The sequence below is a fragment of the Pelodiscus sinensis genome, chromosome 3 (assembly GCF_052426305.1).
Source record: "Pelodiscus sinensis isolate ZL-2025 chromosome 3, ASM5242630v1, whole genome shotgun sequence".
Classification (NCBI taxonomy): domain Eukaryota; kingdom Metazoa; phylum Chordata; order Testudines; family Trionychidae; genus Pelodiscus; species Pelodiscus sinensis.
In genome coordinates, this window is record NC_143054.1 from 173,500,801 (window position 1) to 173,522,010 (window position 21,210).

Genomic DNA, 21,210 nt, shown 5'->3' on the forward strand with positions numbered 1-21,210 from the left:
TTTCATAGAAGCTGATGTGGAAATACATTGAATTTTACCCACAAAAGCGTATGCCCTAATAAATCTGTGAATTGCTAAGGCAGGGCTGGGCAAAATACAGTCTGAGGGCCGAATACGGCCCGCCAAACCGCAGGATCCAGCTTGCAGATGCAGCGGGGGGGGGGGGGGGGGGGCGGGAGGAAAGGGGAGCCTTACCTCACCTCAGGCAGGCTCCGGGCCTGCCCCACCTCCCTCCATGCCATTCAGAAAAGTGGCAACTAGTTGTCTTTTGAACAGCTGTGAGCGCCGTAATATTTTACGCAGCTTTCAACCCTGTTTTAGCTGTTTCCATTGCTTCGCATTGACTCTAGCCATTCTGAACTTCAGAATAAAACATGGTGACAATTCTGGAATCTTATTATACAGATAAAAGCTTCATATTCCAATACCAGAAACAAGAACACTATCTCCTTCTGTTGGACTGAAGGGTACTGAAGTATGAACAAGACACATTAGTGAAGTATTTCTAGTTTAGGGACAATATAGTGCAAGGAAGCACCTTTTACACACAACTTCTTCTATATACAGCAACTTATTGATATATGTTTTGTACAAATATTGTTTGGATTACTGAGAGAAGTCTTAACTTATTTTTATTGTTTCTTAAATGATGATAGTATGTTTATCATTATACAAGGCAAAATACAGAAAGTCTCTGCGCCAAAGAATTTACAATCTTTAAAACTCTAGTGCTTGTCAGTGAAATTAAATAAGAATACCAGATTAATCCTGCAGATCCTGTCCAGCATGGAGGCCCTTTTTTAAAATCTGTCTTCGAAAGCATGGAATTGGATAGTGTGTTCCAGTCCTCTCTTTCATAATAATTCCTAATTATGAGAAATCACATCTATAAAACAGTGTAGACATTTGATTAATATGACTGCTGACAAGCCTGAAATGAGGTGCAAAATATGGTACATAACACATAGGATCTGATTACATTTTGATTGAGAGCCATGCAGCACATTGGGGCATTTTAGGTCTTTATTTTACTTTCCTAACTCTATGGTTTAATGCAGGGGTGGGCAAAAGGGCCTTGGCAAGTTGGATCCGGCACACCAAGCAAGATGATCTGGCCCGCAGAGGCCCTGTCACTCTCCCTAACCCCAGGCCAATCAGGACTTGGGGTGGGGTGGGAGTGCGCAAAGTCTTCTCCCACTCTGCCTCCGTCCTGCAAGGAGCATGAGATCTTAGAAGTGCCACATCCCTCACAAGGTAGGAGGAGACTTCACGTACTTCTCCTTCCCGCAGGCCAATTGCACGCTCCCTCCTGCCTTAGGCACTCCTCGTAGGGCAGGAAAAAACTTATGTAAAAATATGGTGCGTAAGCTTTTTTTCAGTTTTATCCATATACATTTTTACAGTTGCAGGAAATTGTAGGGAAGTAAGACAATAATTATTTAATGACAGGAAACAAGCAAGAAAAGATTTAACAGTTAAAAGACAAACTGTCAACATGACACAGCCTCATAACAAACTCAAATTCTTCAGCTGCATTTTTCTTGTGTTGCCTATCGTAAATTATCATCAATAGAAATAGTTTTGTCAGTTTGTGTATAGGGTGAAATTGACATTAACTTACATTTGCAAATAAAAATTGAATATCCTTCTAAGCCTACTTATTCAAAATATTCTAGAATGGCAGTTTTCAAACTGGGGATCAGAACTCCAAAGTGGATAGCCACCCCATTTTAATGAGGTCTCCAGGGCTGGTGTTAGGCTTGGTGGGGACCAAAGCTAGAGAGAGCACAAGCTCTGCCACACAGAGCCCTAGCCTGAGCCCTTGGGTTTAAGCCAGTGGTGGGCAATAATTTTTGACCAAGGGCCACTTGATAAATTTTGAAGTGGTCCTGGGCTGCCCCGGAAGGGGCAGAGCCTCTGGTAGAAGGGGCGGGGCAAGGACACTTCCATGCTTCCCCACCCACAGACCCTGATTAGTCTGGGGGTGTGGGAGTGCACAAATTCCCACCCCTCCCCCTAGAGAGAACCACCATCTGTTCTGAACAATTGGCGGGTCCCTCTAGGTACCCGTGCCCCTGGCAGTGAGAGGAGACTTTGCGTGCTCCTCCCTGCTGCCCCCAGGTCAATCAGGCCCTGGGGAGGGGGAGCACGTGAAGTCTCTCTCTCCTTGTCCCTGTCCCTGCCCTGCAAGGGAGCGCAGCTGATGGTTGACTTCAAGTGCTGAGCTCCTTGCAGGGTGGGAGGAGACTTCATGCAATTTCTCCCCGCCCCCCATCCCCAAGCCCTGATTGGCCTGCGGGTGGGCAGAGCATGCGAATTCTCCCCCCTCCTTGCAAGGAGTGTGCAGTGCTTAGAAGTGTCCTGGCCCCGCCCCTTCTACCTGAAGCCCCCGGGGCTACATCAAAAATTTCTGAAGTGGCCCCTGGTCAAAAATTATTGCCCACCCCAGCTTAATGGGTATGGTTGCTTGATTCAACTTCTGTCCAACCATCTTTTGTCAGTTCTCCACTAACGTCATAGAAACGGAGACCTGACTGGAATACAGTACTGTTCCCCAGCCTCCCTGCTCACAGTTTTAATGCTGAGTTATTTTTAAACTAATATATTGCTCTGGAATTCAAATGGAAACCAAGCAAGCAGCTACATAGATCTATAAATGTGACCCATCTATTATTTATACATCTAGAAAAATTCAGAGTGTGTGTTTAAAAGTCTGGCTTTTGTAGATTAAACTGTGAGGGATATAGGACCATCTTCCTAAATAACCGCCAGCTGCCCCAGCTCCCACAATGAGATTAAAACATTTGGATCCAATGATTGTCTGATAATATAATTGAGAGAGGGTAGAAAAGCAAGGCCTCTTTTTCTGAGAGTCCACAATTTTGGAATGTTCTCCCATTTAATGTGAATTAATTTGTGGCATTCTTCCCAGGAAGACTGAAGCTTTATTTTCTTTTTAATGTGTGTGTATGGAGAAAGGGAGAGAGTTGGAATATGTGCTATTTATTGTGCTTGGGATAGAACTGTTTGTGTTTTTATAACAGTGGTTCTCAAATGATAGTCTCTGGACTGCCAGTGTTAAGTGGAATGTTTCCTGATGGTCCTCAGAATAGAATATTTATGCAATCCAGTAGTGGAGGGACTGGTAGTTTGGAAAGAGAGTTGAGAAACCCTGTTTCCACTTAATTCTGTTGAACTCCCATTCAAATGGGATTTCACCCACAGTCTTTAAGAAGATATTTCTCTTGCCAAGTAACTTTCAGAACTAGTGGTGGTGGAAGTGTTACTCTTTAATTATGTATTTCTCTACGTTTAATGCTCCCATTGTTAGACTATCTCTATAGTGTCAAGAACTCTGATAGTCAATTGCAGAAATGTATTTTGCAGATTGTAGAGGTTGAGGAATCACTGGCTTGTTACATATAGTAGTTCCAGGATTTCTTTGAGTACTGGCTCAATTTTGCCATTGGTAGTTATTGATGTCCTATTGTTAAGACACTCCAGAGCCTTCAGGCATGAACTGTTAAAATATAAAAAATAGTTGTATTCTTTTATATTTCTTTCATAGGTGGGGAAGTAAACTCTGTTGTTGTTATACTTTCAAATGTCTCTCAGTTAATCAGTTTCCTCAGTGCATCTAGAGTCTAATTAATGGCTTATCATACTAGAAAAGTGCTGGTCTTATGTAGTACGCAGTACTGTGAGATGCTGCATACTAGGGACATTAAAATTAACGGTAAGCATCACCCTTGCTGGTGCTTACCAGGTAAGCATTTAACTGGTGGCTTAGCCAGGCTGGAGTAGCTCCTTGTACTGGCACTTCAGCCCAGCCAAGCCCTTCACACCCTCGGTGGTGGGCTGCTTCAACCGGGCCAGTCTGAAGAATCTCCCAGCCTTCAGGATCCCAGATAACTGGTTAACTTTTTAAATGGGATTTTACATCCCACCGCATATCTTCCTCTCAGTGGGAAGTGAGAATGCTCAACACCCTGTAGGATTAAGACCATAAATCATTTGTTCTAGAAGCCACGAGATATTTTCAGAAATACTGCTCTTGCAGGGATGTATGTTGGTGTTAATATAGATGTGAAGGAATGGTTTAACTTGTTAAGCACATGAGAGCACATTTTGCAGCTTTGTTTCCTATAGTTACTGAATTCTCTAATCACGCTGTGCTTCAGTAATTGGCATAGTAATATAATAGTTAATAATTACTTTTTCAGGTTGGAACACAAGTAATCCATGTTTGCTTGACAGTGTGGTGACACTGTAGACTAGCCACAAGAGGACCACATGCCCCACCTCCCACGCTGGAGGTAAGTTGATTGTGTAATATATAAGGGACTTTCAGACTTACTTCTTAAATACAGACCTCTTATTTTTGACAGTGTTTTCTGATACCCTTGCATCAGAACACTGCTCTTAGCCAATATCTTACCACAGGTCGAACCTCTCTAGTCCAGCACTCTGTCCCAGCAATATCTGTGGTCTGGCATGATTTGTGTTAGCTGGATGTCCACTTATCGTGGGTGTGGCCAAATTTCCCATGGTCCCATAAAGTTTGTTTACAGCAACCAGTCCTGGCTCTCAGTGTTCTGTGCTGTTATTTAACTCTAATGTACCCGTAAAATCAGGAGATGGGGAACCTAAGGCCTGGGTGTGGCCCCATGGCTTGCCTGGATTTGCCCTTGGTGCTCCCCTCCACAGCCTGGGGAGCTCACACTGGCATTCCAGCCTCCCCCACCCCACTGTCTCCCTGGGTGGCTGGAGCACACAAAATCTACTAGCCTGGGCCCCGCTATGCTCTGGTGTGCTAGGGGATTGTGGAGAGTGTCTTTCTTCTTCTTAGTCAGGGGCCACGTTAGTGAGGGTTTTTTTCTGGGGGCTAGGGGTTGTTTGCTTCTCACTTGTGTGCAGCCCCCGACTGATTTTTCTGTGGGTTAGTGGCCCCCACTCAAAGGTTCCCTGTGCTTACCCTAAGTACCCTCAAAGAGCCCAGTAAGCTGTGGAAGTGTTGGTAATGCTACTAGACAATATTGACCTCCCATGGTTTGACAAATTCTCTGGCTTGGCCAGGGCCCAAGGGTGCCAGACTAGAGATATTCAACCTGTATATATTTTAGAAATGTGCACCTGTCTGTCCATTTGTGAGTCTGTTTGTTCAAGAACTTTTCTTACACGGTAAGATCTAGGACCCCCAGATTTGGTATGCAGCTTCCTCTTATAACTGAAAGCAAGGGCAAGGTTTGGATGTGCTTGAAATTTGATTTTCTCATAACATGGAGAGGGAAGAGTCTGGTTGGAGACAGTTATACTGCCAAATGACCACAGAGGGAAAGCAGGGGGCCAGAGATAGGGACCAGGAAAGCTATAAACCCCATTGGGCCAGCAGGGGGCAGGTGTGGGAAAGGGATAGTTGTCTACTATATTTCTGAAAGTTTATCTGTTTGTGTGTTTGTCGTCCCCGTCTCCCCCAACTGGGGGACATGTGCCCACTGCAGTGGCTATGGACAGGTACTTCTCACCTGGCCCCAGGCTGTTGCGGTGAGAGAGGGCAGGATTGGTCCTTTCTTCCTGGGGCAGTCTGAATCTTGGACCCCTCATCCCCAGACCCATTCCCAAACAACAATTTAAATGAAGAAAACCAAAACTTAAAGACCTGAGTAACTTCTAGTTTGTCATAACTGACAATTTACATGCCAGTGGTTGCTGATAGAGAAAGTTTATGTACTATGTTCACAAACCTTCTGTGCAGTTGTGCACATACTCACAACCTTCTCCTAGAGGAGCTATGATTTTCCCTCAGATGTTCCTACAATGGAGAAGGTTCTATGGGCTGCACCTGGCATAAAAATGAATGAACGACATTGTATAAACTTTGTGTGTTGTTTATGTGCAGCTGGTGATAGTTAAAATGGTTTTCATCAGCATCTGTACTACTGCCCCTTGGATCAGCCTATCCTCCCACAGTCATTAAATTCTAAGATATTTACACACAGTCTTTGGTGGGAAGCAGTTAAGTTAGGGAGAAGGAAAGACCGAGGGGGACAGAGTTAAAGTTGCAGTATTACGATAATGTGTGTAGATGCTTGTGTGCGATAGCTGTTCTAACTGTTTCTCAACACATTCTTGTGCATTAATTTGTGTGCGTGGAGAGATAGTGTGACCATTCTTTTCCACAAAACGATAAACATCCTCAAAACACATTTATGTACTGAGGTAAGTACTTTCTTTTTTTTTAATTGCACCCAAAATTGTATTGACACTTGCAAATCAGTTAATTTAAGGAGAAATCAGTCGGCTAAAATATTAAGGTGTTTATGGAGAACTGGAAAAAAAAGGAAGAGAGCAGAATGAAAGTTAGAACTTGATACCTACTGTGTACGTCAAGAAATTTCTTGTGACAGAATGTGCTGTTACAACTCAGTGATTTGGACAGCGTAGTTTGTTTTAGTAGTTACTAAAAGTCCATGTAGAAGAGGAGTAAATGACTCTGTGTACACATAAGTGACTAATGGTAACCAATCTTGTGATTTTTATTGTCACATTTAATAAACACACTGGCATATTATTCCTCCATGACATGTACAATGCTGTATCTTCATTCCAATAGCAGACGTGTTCTTCCTCCTTTCACACCTCCTTAATGCTGATAAAGCTAGTATGGAATAAAACATGCCCTGATATTGTATGGTGGAGTTGGAGCCATTATGTTAATTCTGAATCAGTTTCAGAATCAGACTCAACTAAATCATGCTGAATCCCATCTTCCCACATCCCTACAACTCATGCTGGCACTTCAGTTCTAAGCCACCACTTCCTTTCGGCTGTGTCATCAGACATATTAGAACTATCTCTGATATCTGCACAGATTTGTGAAGTAGAGTTTACTATATATGCATCCATTGTCTCTGACTAACAGACTGGGAACACTAGAAACTAGTCTCTTCCTCATAGTTTAATCTCTGGTTAAAGTCTTTACCTCAGTACTATATGTGGCCAGCTAAAAGTAAGCGAGTAAGCGAGAGACAGTATGGAGTAGCCCAATTACTACAACTGTTCATAACATTATGTCCTTTCCCCCCATTAGCTTGTTGTTACATGGAAGGAAACAGCAAAAGTTGAGTAGAATATACTTAAACTGTTCCTTTTTCACTTCACAGGTACCTGGCATAGCGAATCTGATGTTTTTGTTTAAGGCTTGTGTTCTAGTTTTTTCGAAGATGTGAAGCAACATCATACTGAAATTGGAATTGTAAGCCGACCGGAAGGAATTTGTCCTTGTAATGTAAATGAACAAGCTGAATAATAACCAATTCTAGCTTTTTTTTTTTTTTTTGTACTTGGAATATCTCAGGGTCTAGAAGTTTGTTTTTGTGACTATAAGGTCAGGAGAAAGGTGATCGAAAATGGAGGACCAGCAGTTGTACAAACCCAACCACACTGCCAATAGCAATGAGAACTTGTATTACCAATCACACCAAATGAACTCCCTTCCGGCTTTAAATCACAGCTATGGAACATCAGGCATGGATGCTTCTCAGGCTTCTCCCCTCTCTCCTCAGTTCCCCCAAGATTCAAGAGACAGCATAGCTTTGAATGTAGGTTCAAAAAACATTGGGTCAGTGGACTCCTCTAGACAAACGAGTTGGACACATTCTGGCTCAGGAAACCATGTCCCAGTAAGGAACAATCTGAATAATCAGAATTCAATGTGGAGCCCATTAGGGCAGAGCGAATCTGTTGATGGATACCAATATTCCTATTCTCAAGCCAATGAACTTCGATCACAAAAAATTACGAGTGGAGTTTTACATAAATTGGACTCTTTTACACAAGTATTTGCTAATCAAAATTTAAGAATTCAAGTGAACAATATGGCTCAGGTCTTGCATGCTCAGTCATCAGTGATGGATAATGCTAGTGATAGTGCACTGAGACAGCTGCTATCTCAGAAGCCAGCAGTTGAGCAACAATCTGTAACTTCCACTGTGCAAAGATATCAACAAGGGCCGCAGCAAGTACATCAGAATTTTGCAAGCACTCAACAAAAGCAGCAAATGCAAGTCATGCAGCACCCACAGCAGTTGTATTATGATTACCAGCAACACTTATCCCAGATACAAATGCATTCTGCAATGCAACAGGGACAACCACATGTGCAACAAATGCAATCTCAGCAGCTGTTGCCGCAACAGATACAGCAGTTACAGCAGTCTCAATATTATATGCAGCAACAGCCACAACAGGGACAGCAGCGGCTCTCAATACAAGAGATCCAGCAGCAGCAGCAAAGTCGGCAGCAACAACAGAGGCAATGTCCAATGCAAATAGCTCAGTATTATCAAACACAACCAGTTATGCAGCAACTGCAGTTGCAGCAGCAGCAACAGATGCAACTGCAACTTCCTGCATATCATAGGGATCCTGATCCGAAAACTGTTCATGAAACACACCAGTTCTCCCAGGATCAAGCTCCTCCTGTACAGCTTATACAGTTGGGAACAATGCCTCAGTATTTCTATCAAGACCCACAACAGCAGTATAGGCATTTATATCCACAAAGTGTACTGCAACAGCAGCTGCAACAGCAGCAGCAACAAGAAGACGTGGATCAAAAGCAATACCAGAATGACAACAGGTCTCAATCTTTGATGAACTCCCACATTGGCCTGAGTGTGGGAGAGGCAATAGAAGATACTACACAGCAGGAAATTAATTCTGTAGGAAACACTGGCACTCATAGAACTCTTTTAACACCATCGGGTATCCATATAAATAACAAAGGGTCCCAGCAAGAGTCTCCTGGTGCTTGTTGGTCTCAGGTATGTAATGATTTAGACTTCCATTCATAGAGGCCTGTTTTGAATAATGACTGTACTACACACAAACAAAACAACTGCAGGGAATTCACTGGGTCAAGGCATGGGCATAGGGGAAATGTTGCACGGGACTGGAAATGTGACCTTTAGGTCACAGATTTGCTCTGGGCTGTAACCACCAGGTGGCTATTCATTGGTCAGTGTAGAATGAGTTTGGCAATGTCAGTCCAGTTACTGGGACAGGTATCTCAAGCTCAGAGAATGCTACCACATATGTCACTAATTTGCAGGCTTTCTGGTAGCCTGAGAAATACCAAGGACATGGAGACTCCATGATTCTGTCACATAATCAGGTCTGAAGAGCACATTGGCAGGTTAAGTGTAAGGCACCTTGCACAGATGTAATTCAGAGACATACCCATTTTGTGGATAAAAGTAGGATGGCTTTTTGCCAGGGCTGTCAGTTCTCAAAGTCTTTTATCATAGCTGCATTGACATAAAAATGTGTTTAAAAAAATGAAAATAGTAAAATTATTAAGACTCCTGATGTTGCTATTGCTAAAAATATTTTTCTTTTCCCCCCTCTGATAGCAGATTCAACTATCAGATGGCAGACTGCAGCCACTGTCTCCTGAGCCAAGGTATTATGAGTTTGGCATGGATTTCTTAGTTGCTGAAATTATTTTATGGTTAAATATAAATGAATTTTGCAGTTCAATATAAGTGTTCTCAGCTGATCTTGGAGACTGTTATGAGAAGCCATGGATAAGGTTTTGCACGTGAGATGTAAAATTGTGAGATCTCTGAAGCAATACATTTAAATTACTTTGGAATGTTCTTTTTTCTTTAAAATGAGTAAAGACAAGACACAGGGTTTTTTTAATGCTGCTCTGATTTATTCAGTGGATCACTGCTACATTGTTTAGATCCATAGTGCCCAACCAGTTCTGAACTAGCAACACTCAACCAGCCAAATAGTCACATTGTTCAAGCCAACTAGTCACACTGAACTGTCCAAATAGCCTCATGTGGCTAGCATGTTGGACACCACGGGATTTCCATTTTTGACAACAAATGTCAGCAAGGAATCAATTAAGCTTTTAAAGACCCATCTAGGGTTGCCAGGTGTCTGGTATTCACCTGGACAGCCCGGTATTTTTACCTCCTGTCTGGTAAAAAATTCAGAAAATACCGGACACCTGAGATGTCCAGTATTCTCTGAATTTTTCCCCGGCCAGGAGGCAAAAGTGCCGGGCACCTGGCAACCCTACAAACACTCAGTGCCCGGCCTCCCCCCCCCCCCCCAATCCCTCTGGCCCCAGCCCCCATGCTTACCTGATTTCCCAAGGCTGCCGGCACAAAATGGCTGCTAGCCAAAAGACCGAGTTTTAGTGCTCAACCGCTCCCCTGTTCCCATCCCTGCACTCACTCTTAAAGGGGACATGATGTTTTGTTTTATTTTATTTTATTTTATTTTATTTTTGGCTTAATAAGTCCTTGGAGTCCTTTTTTTCCCCCCTCAACAACTTTGGGCTCCCCCCCCTTCCCCTCCCCTCAACAGAATTTTTTCCCGGTGTTTTTTTGCGGGGGGGGGGGAGGGGGTCAGTATTTTTGTTTCAACCATCTGGCAACCCTAGGCCCATCAGTACTATGAGAAGAACCACATACAGTAAACTTCCGATAATCCGGCATCTTTAGGACCCAGGGGGTGCCGTATTATCAGATATGCCGGACTATCAGAAGGGGGGGGCTATGAGGGGTCTGGGGTGGGGTGGGGGGATGCTACCCCAGGCCCCCTCATAGCCCCCCCTTCCGATAGTCCTGCTCTGCCCCAGGAGTCCCTGATTCAGCCGCTGCTGGTCAGTTTCAGCAGCGGCTGAATTGGGGACGCCTGCAGCAGAGCAGCTGGAGTGTTGCCAGGTTGGTCTGGTAGCGCTGACCCTTGGCGCCATGAGACCAACCCGTCAGCACCCCAGCTGCTCTTGGGGACGCCTGGGGCAGAGCAGCTGGGGTGCTGCCGGGTTGGTCCCACAGCGCCGCTCCTCGGCGCTACTGGACTAACCCGGCAGCACCCCAGCTTCTCTGCCCCAGGTGTCCCCAAGTCAGCCGCTGCTGAAACTGATCAGCGGCTGACTCCAGAAAGCCAGAGGCAGAGCTGCTTTGCCCCGGGCTTCCTGGAGTCAGCCGCTGGTCAGTTTCAACAGCAGCTGAATCGGGACGCCTGGGACAGAGCAGCTGGGGCGCTGCTGGGTTGGTCTGGTAGCGCCAAACCTTGGCGCTGCGGGGACCAACCCAGCAGTACCCAAGCTGCTCTGACCCAGGTGTCCCCAAGTCAGCTGCTGCTGAAACTGACCAACGGCTGATTCCAGGAAGCTGGGGCAGAGCATCTCTGTCTCTGGCTTCCTGGAGTCAGCCGCTGGTCAATTTCAGCAGCGGCTGAATCGGGGACAGCTGGGGTGCTGCCGGGTTGGTCCCGCAGCCCCGAGGGGCAGCACTACGGGACCTACCCGGCAGCACTCCAGCTGTTCTGCCCCCAGCTTCCCCGATTCAGCCGCTGGTCAGTTTTAGCAGCAGCTGAATCAGGGAAGCGGGGGTAGAGCAGCTCCAATGGTCCGGCTGCCCGGAGCACTTCCGGGTTCCTGATGGTACTGGACCATCAGGAGTGCCAGACCATCAGATGCCGGACCATCGGAGTTTTACTGTACTTAGCACAGTTGTCTGTCAAAGTAGCACTCATGTTCAGACACTCTTTTTTGTTATTGCGAGGTGGGTAGGAAGACATGAGCCACTGAAATACAATTCTGGGCCTAGGCCATATTTATCACTTGTCTTCTCCTCCAGTTTGGGAATCAGTAAGCTAGGCTATTAGCGTACATATCCTGGCTTCTTTGCTTACCATTCTGATAGAAATGCTTTATTGTTTAGTTACATTGTAATTACAAATTTCTTTTAAAATATGATAAAAAGTCTGATAAAAGACTTTTGTGAAAGGGACTCTTGGTGAAATGGAATATCTGGCAAGCTGATTTCTCCTTTATCTCCCTGTAAAAATAGTGGCCCGAACAAAGGAATGTTTCCTGAGAGATCCCTTATAAAGAGCAAGCTAACATGTTCAATATGCTTGAAGGAATTTAAGAGTTTACCAGCCCTAAATGGTCACATGCGATCACATGGAGGAGTAAGAGCATCTCCTAATTTTAAACAGGTAGCAGCTCATTTTACTTTGATATTTGGCTCTTTTCATGTTGATGTTTGCTGCTTGCTTTGCTTTTCTGTCAACATACATTTTCCCCAGTTTTGTTTCAGTTACTCTACTCTCTCTACCTTAATGAAAATATATATAGCTCTGCTTATCCATAGTCCAAGAGCCTTGCTTAAAGGTGACTGTCAAAGGGGGAGAAAACAAGTTTTTGTGCCCGTGTTTTTGTAATGAATAAAGAAATCTGGAAAAATTTTGTTAAGTTCTATTTTTCTGTTTAATGCATTAAAAATTTCGGGAATGACGAACTTAGTCTACCTTATTATTAGCTGGACTCATTGGGTGACTGACACATGTTGGGAATATTTCAAGACTTAATTGAAAGATCAGAAATGTTGAATCTTTAACAGAAAGCTTTTCTCCCACGTGTTGAATTAAACAAATGTTAACAAAAAAACAAACAAAATGAGTTTAATTGGTCTAGATAAAAATAACTTCTCAAGTTTTGCTGCCTTGGTGTGTCAGATGGCATAATCATATTAGTTCTTCTGTTGTCCGTTCTCTCCTGTATTAGACACGATCTGAATGTTTTTTAAGAAATCTTTTTACCTTCTTGGTTCAGCATGAAGAAGCGATGCAAAGAGCACAACTATATTTTTTTCCTCTTTACAGATCATCTTTAATGAAATATGATATGGTTCTTTATGACTGAGGCTGAATCCAATGTCATAATTGTCTGGCCAATTTTATTCAGGCCAAATATGTACTCTGAGAAGCAGTTCTACTGTTTCTTTCACATCAGAGCCATTTCTTTCTAGACCATGATGAATACATTTTCAAAGTTTTTATAATCTGTAAATCCAGTAGGAACCCTCTTTGACTAAGGCTGAAAGCCTGTAATTGTCTGTACAGGATGAAGGAGAGAAACTACCACAACAACAGCCGCCTAAAGAGGTGGATAGCCTCGCACCTATCGTCATGCCCGTTTCTGTCCCTGTAAAGCTTCTGTCGCCTGAGCCCAGTGTGCAGCCCGCTATCAACAGTACCACAGTCAAAGACAAGCCTGCCAATTCTGTATCAGATGACGAGATGCCAGTTCTCATGAAGATGACTTGCTCTCCACCGTGCAGTCCAAAAGTGGCCACCCCCTGCTCATCTTCTGTGAGTGCTGCCTTCCTTGCTACTAACTGTGCTATGATGCTTTTTAAATCCCTTTGGTTTTAGTGCAGTTACATTTTAAATCCTCTGCGATATTTTAATAATGGCTCACACCAAACAAACCAAAGGTGAAGGCCTGTAGTATCTTGTCAGTTAAATCTTCTTCTGTCATCCAGGAATATTAATTTCATCCTTAGTGGGATATCTAAACTAAGAAATAAAACCATTTGAAACATTAGTGCAGGTATTTTCTGTCCCACTAAAACAAAGGGATTTATTACCTTTCACCTTTTTCCTATTTGTGCTTTTTTGTGTTTGCTTTGTTGCTTAAATGCAGGAGCTACTTTCTTCTTGTTCTCAAGTAAAATTATTTGTGTATCATTTTTGCAGCAGATTAAATAGCACTGTAAAGTAGTTACTAAAGCAGTATGTTTTAATAAGAAGCTGTATGGTGTTGCCTGGAAACAGGCACATACAATGAAATCATCTTTTTTTTTTTCTTTTCCCTCCTTCAGCCTGTATCTTAACTATGTTTTAAAACATTGGGACGTCTTAAACCCAAAAGGAAAAGTAGTAATGATAAATATTTTCTGGCTTTCATTTAACTTCTAAATCTGAAATCATCAGATATGATGGTGATAAGCACATTAGACTTGAATGGGGGCCACAGTTGTGCATGCAGTTGGCAGTGACTGAGTCGGCAGTGGCCAGTTAGACATCTCATTGGCCACTTATGCACTGAGCCACCCAGGATTATGCATGCCATCCTGTTTATTGCATGTGCAAATTATGAACGCATAGTTCTGGTCTCTGGACACCCGTTTTTAATACAAGCAGTAGCAGTGAAAATGTATTAGAGTAGTGAAGGTGATGCAGTCAGAGAGAGATTGGGTGAGCAGGTTTCTGTTATTCTAAGTAACAGTAACTCTTTTTCTTAAATCACATTGTGTCTCAAGACTTACAGTGAAGGGGGTAAAGGATTGATTTGTAAAGTCAATATTTTAATGAATACCTTTTTAATGCAAGCAAAATGAAACTAAATACCCCACACAGTAGTGCAGAGTGCAGTGAGTCAAATATTAAATGGGCATTCCATGTCCCAATGCTAAGCATTTAGGTTTGTATAGAGTACTAGAGAAGGCAGTCAGTGCTGGATATAAGGAACAGTTTCTGAACTTAATAGAATTAGAGAGCTAATTCTGAATTGTGAAGCTAAGAACATCAGGGACTTATTTAATATTCAGTGTGAAGATTTTTCAAAAATGCCATATTGCATTTCCTATACTAAGGGTGCCCTTAACCATTTGATGTAGCAGAAGAAAGAGGAATTTAATTCCAGTGCCTCATTTCACTCCAGCAGGAGCTGAGTACCAGATATTAAAAATAATAATAAAAATATTATCCCTTAAGTAAAAAAATGTTATAAATAATAATCTGCTTTTCATTATATTTGGTTTACCTTGCCAGGGTTTCTGATCAAAGAGGTAGATAGCAAATAGTAAAACTGGGGGGTCCTTCTATACTCCCAAATTGAAGACCAACTGTTCTAATGAAGAGGTGATCAAAGGAGGCTCAAAAGTTCTATTTTCTCATTCTGGGAACAATCCCACAAATACCTGGCTATGTAACTTTTACGTGTATGGGGAGTTCCATTGACTTCAATGCATGATGAAAGTAGTAGTAGAAGGAAAAGGCCAAAACTTTTCTATTGTTACTGCACAGAGAAAGTCACTAGCAAAATAAAATATTTGTCAGGTGAAGGAAAAAGCATCAAGATAAATAAGTTTCATTTTTACTTCATGAGTAAGTCACTCATGTGCATAAGTTTGTTTTGTTTTGTTTTTGTTTGTTTTGCAGGACTATGATTCAAGACTATGTGTAAGGTGTTACAAATAAAAACACACTGATTTGTACTGTCTATATTTCTAAATTCTATAATCCATAAAGTTCATGTTTTTATTTAAAATGGTCAACATTATTTTTTAAAAACATGGCAAGCATAAACTAGAAAATGTAAGAAAACATAGTTAGCATTTGTATTACAGTTGTGTCTAAAGTCCCCCAGTGAAATTGAGGCCCCATTGTGTTATGCATGCCACAAAACATAGTGAGAGAGAATTCCTACCCTAAAGAGCTTGTGGTCTGAATAACCACACAAAATTGGGGGGGGGGGAGGGGAAGAGAGGCTCCTAAAAATAAACTGTCTCACTTAAGGTCAGTGGTTGAGCTGGGAATAGCAGCCACATTTGCAAAGTCCCAGGTCAGCACCCTAGCATTTGTACCACACTGCCTTTTTGCAAAAAGGAAAGAGAAAACACTTTATCTGAGGCTCTGTTGAGACCTCTCCTCTATTTCTTGTCTCCCCCCTCCCCCATCTTTTTTCACTTTTTTGAACACAGGATAGTCACCATCATGAGTGATCTGTAGTCCCTGACTCTGTTTCACACACCCTTTTGGGTTTTTTTCCATTTCTTTCAACGTTTTTACGCAATTCTTTTTAAAGATACATTTTCCTGCAAAAGAAAAATGTGTTCAGGACTTATTTTGCGGGGAGGAAAAATCACCAAATGTTGGAAAGGATATAGCCATGATCTAATAGAAAGGGCAGGACCCTTGCAATAGAGAACGTTTCCACAAACTGGAATGTATTAACAGCAGGAATAAAAGGTGACAGTGGTAATGTTCTTTTAACATACTTATGGTTGGGTGAGTGTGCTTGTCAAGAGCCACCCATGGGGTTGATATGTTATCTAAACACATTCAGTAATAATGTATTTGTATATAATAATAATATTAAATAGATTATATAGAATTTTTCATATATCTTTATCTATCCAGGAATTTCTACCCCCTACCCACATTTATCATAAATAAGAACATAAGAATGGCCATACTGGGTCAGACCAAAGGTCCATCTAGCCCAGTATCCTGTCTGCCGACAGTGTCCACTACCAGATGCCCCAGAGGGAGGGATCACAACAGGTAATCTTCACGTGATCCCTCCCCTGTCATCCACCTCCAGAGAAACAGAGGCTAGGGATACCATTCCTACCTATCCTGACTAATAGCCATTGATGGACTTAACCTTCATGAATCTATCTAGCTCTTTTTTGAACCCTGTTAATGTTCTAGCCTTCACTGCATCCTCTGGCAAGGAGTTCCACAGGTGATCACTACAGATCACTCATGATGGTGAATATCCTGTGTTCAAAAAAGTGAAAGAAGATCACATGGATCATGAGTGATCTCAAATCTAGGCATCTGAAAATAGTATATTTAAAACTAAGTATGTGTGTGATCCTTGTGTGCATTTTGAAAAGCTGTCTAACCATTGGCACTGAAAGTCAGATTTCAGTGCATAACTCCAATTGCTGTCACTTTTTATAGACCAAAGTGGTAAATGTCTTTAATCTCCAAATTATTGAAATGTATAATGCTGTTATGTACCCAATTGTCATCTGCTACCATTTTCCCTGCCAAGAAAAAAGAAAATTAATACAAGATTCCTTGCAGCTGGATTCCACCCAACAGATGGGAATATAGTGATAAGAGGCAAATAATTTGAATTTATTATATTTTTCCCATCTTTTGCTGGTGGCGATGATGCAGTTATTAAAGTGAACTCAAATGAGTCCATCCTACTAAAGCCAAGTCAATGTATTGGAAAACATATAATTTTCTAATAAACTCACTTTGGAGAGGTAGATGGAATAACTCCTGGATGACCAATGTAAGTTTTGTGAAGTTGTAAATAGGAATGTTAAAGTTTAAAGAGCTAACCAGTTACCCGGTAAGCATATGCCTTTCCAGCATGCTTACTGGGTCACCATAAGAACCTATGTCCTGTTTTATGGACCTAACTTCCAGTTAACTGGAGGGCCCAGCCCACAGGAGCAGCCTCCCTACCCATGGCGGACCAGCTGACAGGACCCCAGCTGTGGTGGTGCTGAAGCAGCCCCCAGCCCAAGGGCCAGAGCAGCTTCAACTGGTTGCCAGGTTGGAATACCTACTCATAGCCACTGCATCCCTGCTGTGGTGGACCCGGACTCTGCAGCCCCAGTAAGATCCTACCCCCACCCTCCGGATGCCCTGCACCCACCAACCAGTTAAACAATGTAACTTTAATCGTTTAACCAGTTAACCGTTTTGATTAAAATGTCCATCCCTAGTTGTAAATGGTGTGTGTGTGTGTGTGTGACGGGTGCTGGTAAAAAATGCTAGGATGACATCTCGGCATTAGGGTCTCTTGCTAGCCACTAAATGCTGGTGGTGGCAAACACCACTCTTCCACTGGCCTAACCATCTATTTTACAGTCCTCCTCTGCCCTAGTGGGATGATTTCTGAAGGTGAAAGGGTAATTCATTCTCTCTGCCTTAAGATTGCCAACTGTACCAGTTGTAATGTTGATATTTAGTCATATGGGCACCTGCTGGGTTAAAAAAAACTGGACTGAAATCACTGGACTCATTCCACATAGGGCCATGAACAGCCGTCAGTTACTAACAGCTTTCCTGTCACTGCTGTTACCATTGGCTTTTGGAAACTATACATAATGTAATCGAACTAATCATAGCTACATATTTTAATGCTATAAATTTTCATTTAGGAACTTGGCAGAAAACATCATCAAAGTGCTGCAAAATTGGAAGAAGATTTCAAACCCCTGCAGGACAAGAAAAAATATCGACATAGACCTGAACCACTCTTCATACCTCCTCCTTCCTTCAACTTCAGTGCATCCTTGTCAGGAGCTACACTGTATCAAAGCCAACTTCGCTCTCCCCGCATCCTAGGGGACCATCTCCTGGACAGGACACATGAGTTTCCTCCTTATACCCCACCACCTATGCTTAGCCCAGTACGTCATGGATCTGGTCTCTTCAGTAGCGTTATCACATCTCATAATGCATCTCACCCCCAGCTGCCACTTACTCCTTTGACACCCACTCCCCGGGTGCTCCTATGTCGATCTAGTAAGTATTTTATCTAATGTATCACTTTTTCTGAGTCCAAATTCACATCTTACATAAAATACTATTATATTATATTCCCTGTGTGCTTTCTGTTTTGGAATAATCATCTTGGGAGAAGGACAAGACACACACACACAAACTACTGTTACTTTTCCTGTTCAACAAAGTCTGTTTTTCCAGGTAAGTACATTTCTTCTGGATTTTATAGGGTTGGGTTTAAACCAGGAACTGGACAGGTAAATTTCAAGTGAAAAAAAATCAGAATATATTTATTTCAAAGAACACACTGTTGTAATGGAAGGGGAACCTCCTCAAATGGTGCAAGGAATTTGAAAGTTGTCTTATAGGTGAAGAAATATTTGATAATATCAGACTACATGATTGTGGTTGTAAATACTTTGTTTAAAGCCCAGCATACATCGATTGAGACACTGTTATCTAAATGTTTATAAAGCGTATGCATAGAAAAGATCTAAAAGGTGTATATGAGTGGTAATCCATATTAGCTAGATTGGAAGAGTCTGTCAGAGGCAGAAATAACATAGTAATCATAACTTAAGTAACTTAGAAATAGTCCCCAGTAAGGTAGAGAAATTAACCTACTTTTTATTATAAATTAACTCATTATTATACTCTCCTTAAGCTCTGTTCCTTAGTTTCTTCAGAGATACTGTAACATGCTGACAGCTGACATGGATTTTGAGGATTTGGTTGTGGTGTTTTTCTTTTAATTGTGTTCCACTGATTTACAAAATCACTTCTGTGGTGTTATAAATACATTCTCGGTGCTTTGCATTGCAATACATGCTTCCTGACCCATAATTTACAATTTAAGCAATTCATAGGACAATAGATCAGTTAAGGGAGTCTGTGGGATTATCAGTAAGGAAGAAATAGGAGAGATTGATGGGAGAATAAATTTTAAAGAGAAATTTGGAGGAGGAGGAGTATGTGTTTAGCATATGATAACAGGAGACCATTGTAGGCTTGGGTGTCAGCCTGGTGGCAGATACAAAGCTAACATGTACAACTAAGCATGTAGTTTATACAGGAAAATGTAAACAGAACACAGCGGTCATCAGTGTGGAAATTGGTGCTATTGGAAATTGCAGCTTATGCCCAGACACACTATACCTGGTTTCTTGAGGCCCTGGTACATTCACGCTAATGTACCAACTATAACCCGATGTTTTTATTGATTTCTGGGGGCAGTAGAGGACCAAAAATGGTATGCTAATTAAGAAAATAGCTTTCTAAATGGAGAAAATCAAATCCATGTTTCTGTTTCAGATAGTATTGATGGAAGCAGCATTCCAGTGACTCCAGGGCCAGGAGAACAGACTGTTGATATAGAACCGTAAGAAAAATTTATCAATATGTATCACTTTACAGCCTATTTCAGCCTCTTTCACCTAGAGAATGTGGTCTTGTATATTTTGAACAATGCAGGTAATACCATACTTCTTGGCAGGAGGCACTCAAGGTTATACCAGTGTAAACATTGGCTGAGGTCACCGTAGGCAGAAAATCTGCCAGAGATGAGATTGTGGCAGTGCAAGCCAGCTTGACTTCCCTTAAGCAAGGGAGAGCTACGAAGGGCCAGGAAAGTCACAAATGTAGCTGGTGCTGGCTGGAAGTTGATTCAGTATTTGCCTTGGCAGCTGTATGTTGATTCAGTATTTGCCTTGGCAGCTGCCCTATAGAGTTATGGGAGGTGTTAAACTTTCCTTCCCCTGGTGTGATACCAAGAGTGGATAGAGACAGTATTATCACCTCTGTCCCTCTGCTGAGGTGTCATCCCCTACTGGACAAGGAGGTATAACTGACCTGCATTTGTCCTGTTTTTTATACAGTAATATCCATCATCTCTCTCCTGTTACTTATGAAGACCTATTTCCCAATCTGATTAAACTGGGCTGTAATTGTACGCAACTTTTTAAACATGAGATCTTTATAATACAACATTTGCTTCAGTGATAGCAGGGTTAATTGAACATTATGTTGCAAGATAGTCTGACACAGTGATGCAAGGACTTCTTCATGTCCACTGGCAGAGGGCACAGGGGTCTAAAGTTTACCTGGATTCACCAATTAAATTGATCCTGCTTGTGGTCATAAGCATTGCAAGACATATGTGCAATCAGTTATGTATCTATACTAAAGTTATGTCTTTAAGCCTTGGAGTTAAGCTGGTCACTCAGAGACCGCAGGCAGACAAACTTTTCCAAGAGGGAGACACTTATCTCTCTGACTTACTATTGCATATTGAATCAAGTGACTTACTATTGCATATTGAATCAAGTGCTATGAATAGATTATGAGTGCACTAGGAATTAAAAAAACCCAACAAAACAGCAAGGATTACCCTGTATACAAGTAAAGACTGTGAATTGTTGGGAATACAACTGGAATATGGAGGTTCACATGGGATTTTTCAGGCTGTGAAGACAAGCTGCCAGTGACCTTGATCTAATGAAAAGATGGTCACAGACATCCTGGTTTAAAACACAGGAGAAAAGAACTTGGGGTGAGCTATCCTGTAGGAGACAGGACAATATCTATAAATTAAGTTTAGGTTCTAGCGAGTATGTTGCAAGTTTGTTCTATTTGTAACCATTTTTTCAGATTTTCTTGGTATCATTTGAATCTCTGTTTTTTGATGATAAACATATTCTTGTTCTCACTATAAATATCTCTAAGTGCAGTGTGTTAAGTGGATGGTGATCTTGAGTTTAACTAGTAAGTCATGTACTGTTCCTTTTGGAGACGTGAATCTGTGAATTTTGTGAGTATTTGGTGGAACAAAGGCTGGGCACTGCAGGGGGATGCTCAGCAGTTGGTATATACCAGCTGCTTGCCTGTTGCTTGCCTGCAGAGGGACAGCAGAGCCTTGAGGGGCTGATGGGAGAGTACTTGTTCTGTCTGTGGGCTGCGTTATCAATGAGCTGATTCAGGGCAGGTACAGTCAAGGATCACTCATGCTAAGGATGCCTCACAACTCAGGGTACTCCTGGAGAACATCTCAAGTGTGTAGTTAAAATAAAAGGTAATATTTCT

General features: G+C 42.1%; 1 protein-coding gene across 7 annotated transcripts in view; it reads left to right on the forward strand.

The window, feature by feature from the left end:
• TRERF1 (transcriptional regulating factor 1) overlaps positions 1-21,210 on the forward strand; it is a 138,430-nt gene that overhangs the window by 88,189 nt on the left and 29,031 nt on the right. For 4 of the 7 annotated variants that reach the window (XM_014573087.4, XM_006122093.5, XM_006122094.5 and 1 more), the window contains 7 exons: positions 4,224-4,316; positions 7,164-8,825; positions 9,414-9,463; positions 11,877-12,027; positions 12,934-13,182; positions 17,787-18,153; positions 19,444-19,510. In XM_014573087.4, coding sequence (XP_014428573.3) covers positions 7,410-8,825; positions 9,414-9,463; positions 11,877-12,027; positions 12,934-13,182; positions 17,787-18,153; positions 19,444-19,510 — 2,300 coding nt within the window. In that variant the 5' untranslated portion in view covers positions 4,224-4,316; positions 7,164-7,409. The remainder of the gene's footprint in view (positions 1-4,223; positions 4,317-7,163; positions 8,826-9,413; positions 9,464-11,876; positions 12,028-12,933; positions 13,183-17,786; positions 18,154-19,443; positions 19,511-21,210) is intronic. The other 3 variants (XM_006122095.5, XM_075925440.2, XM_075925439.2) reach the window with 3 other exon arrangements.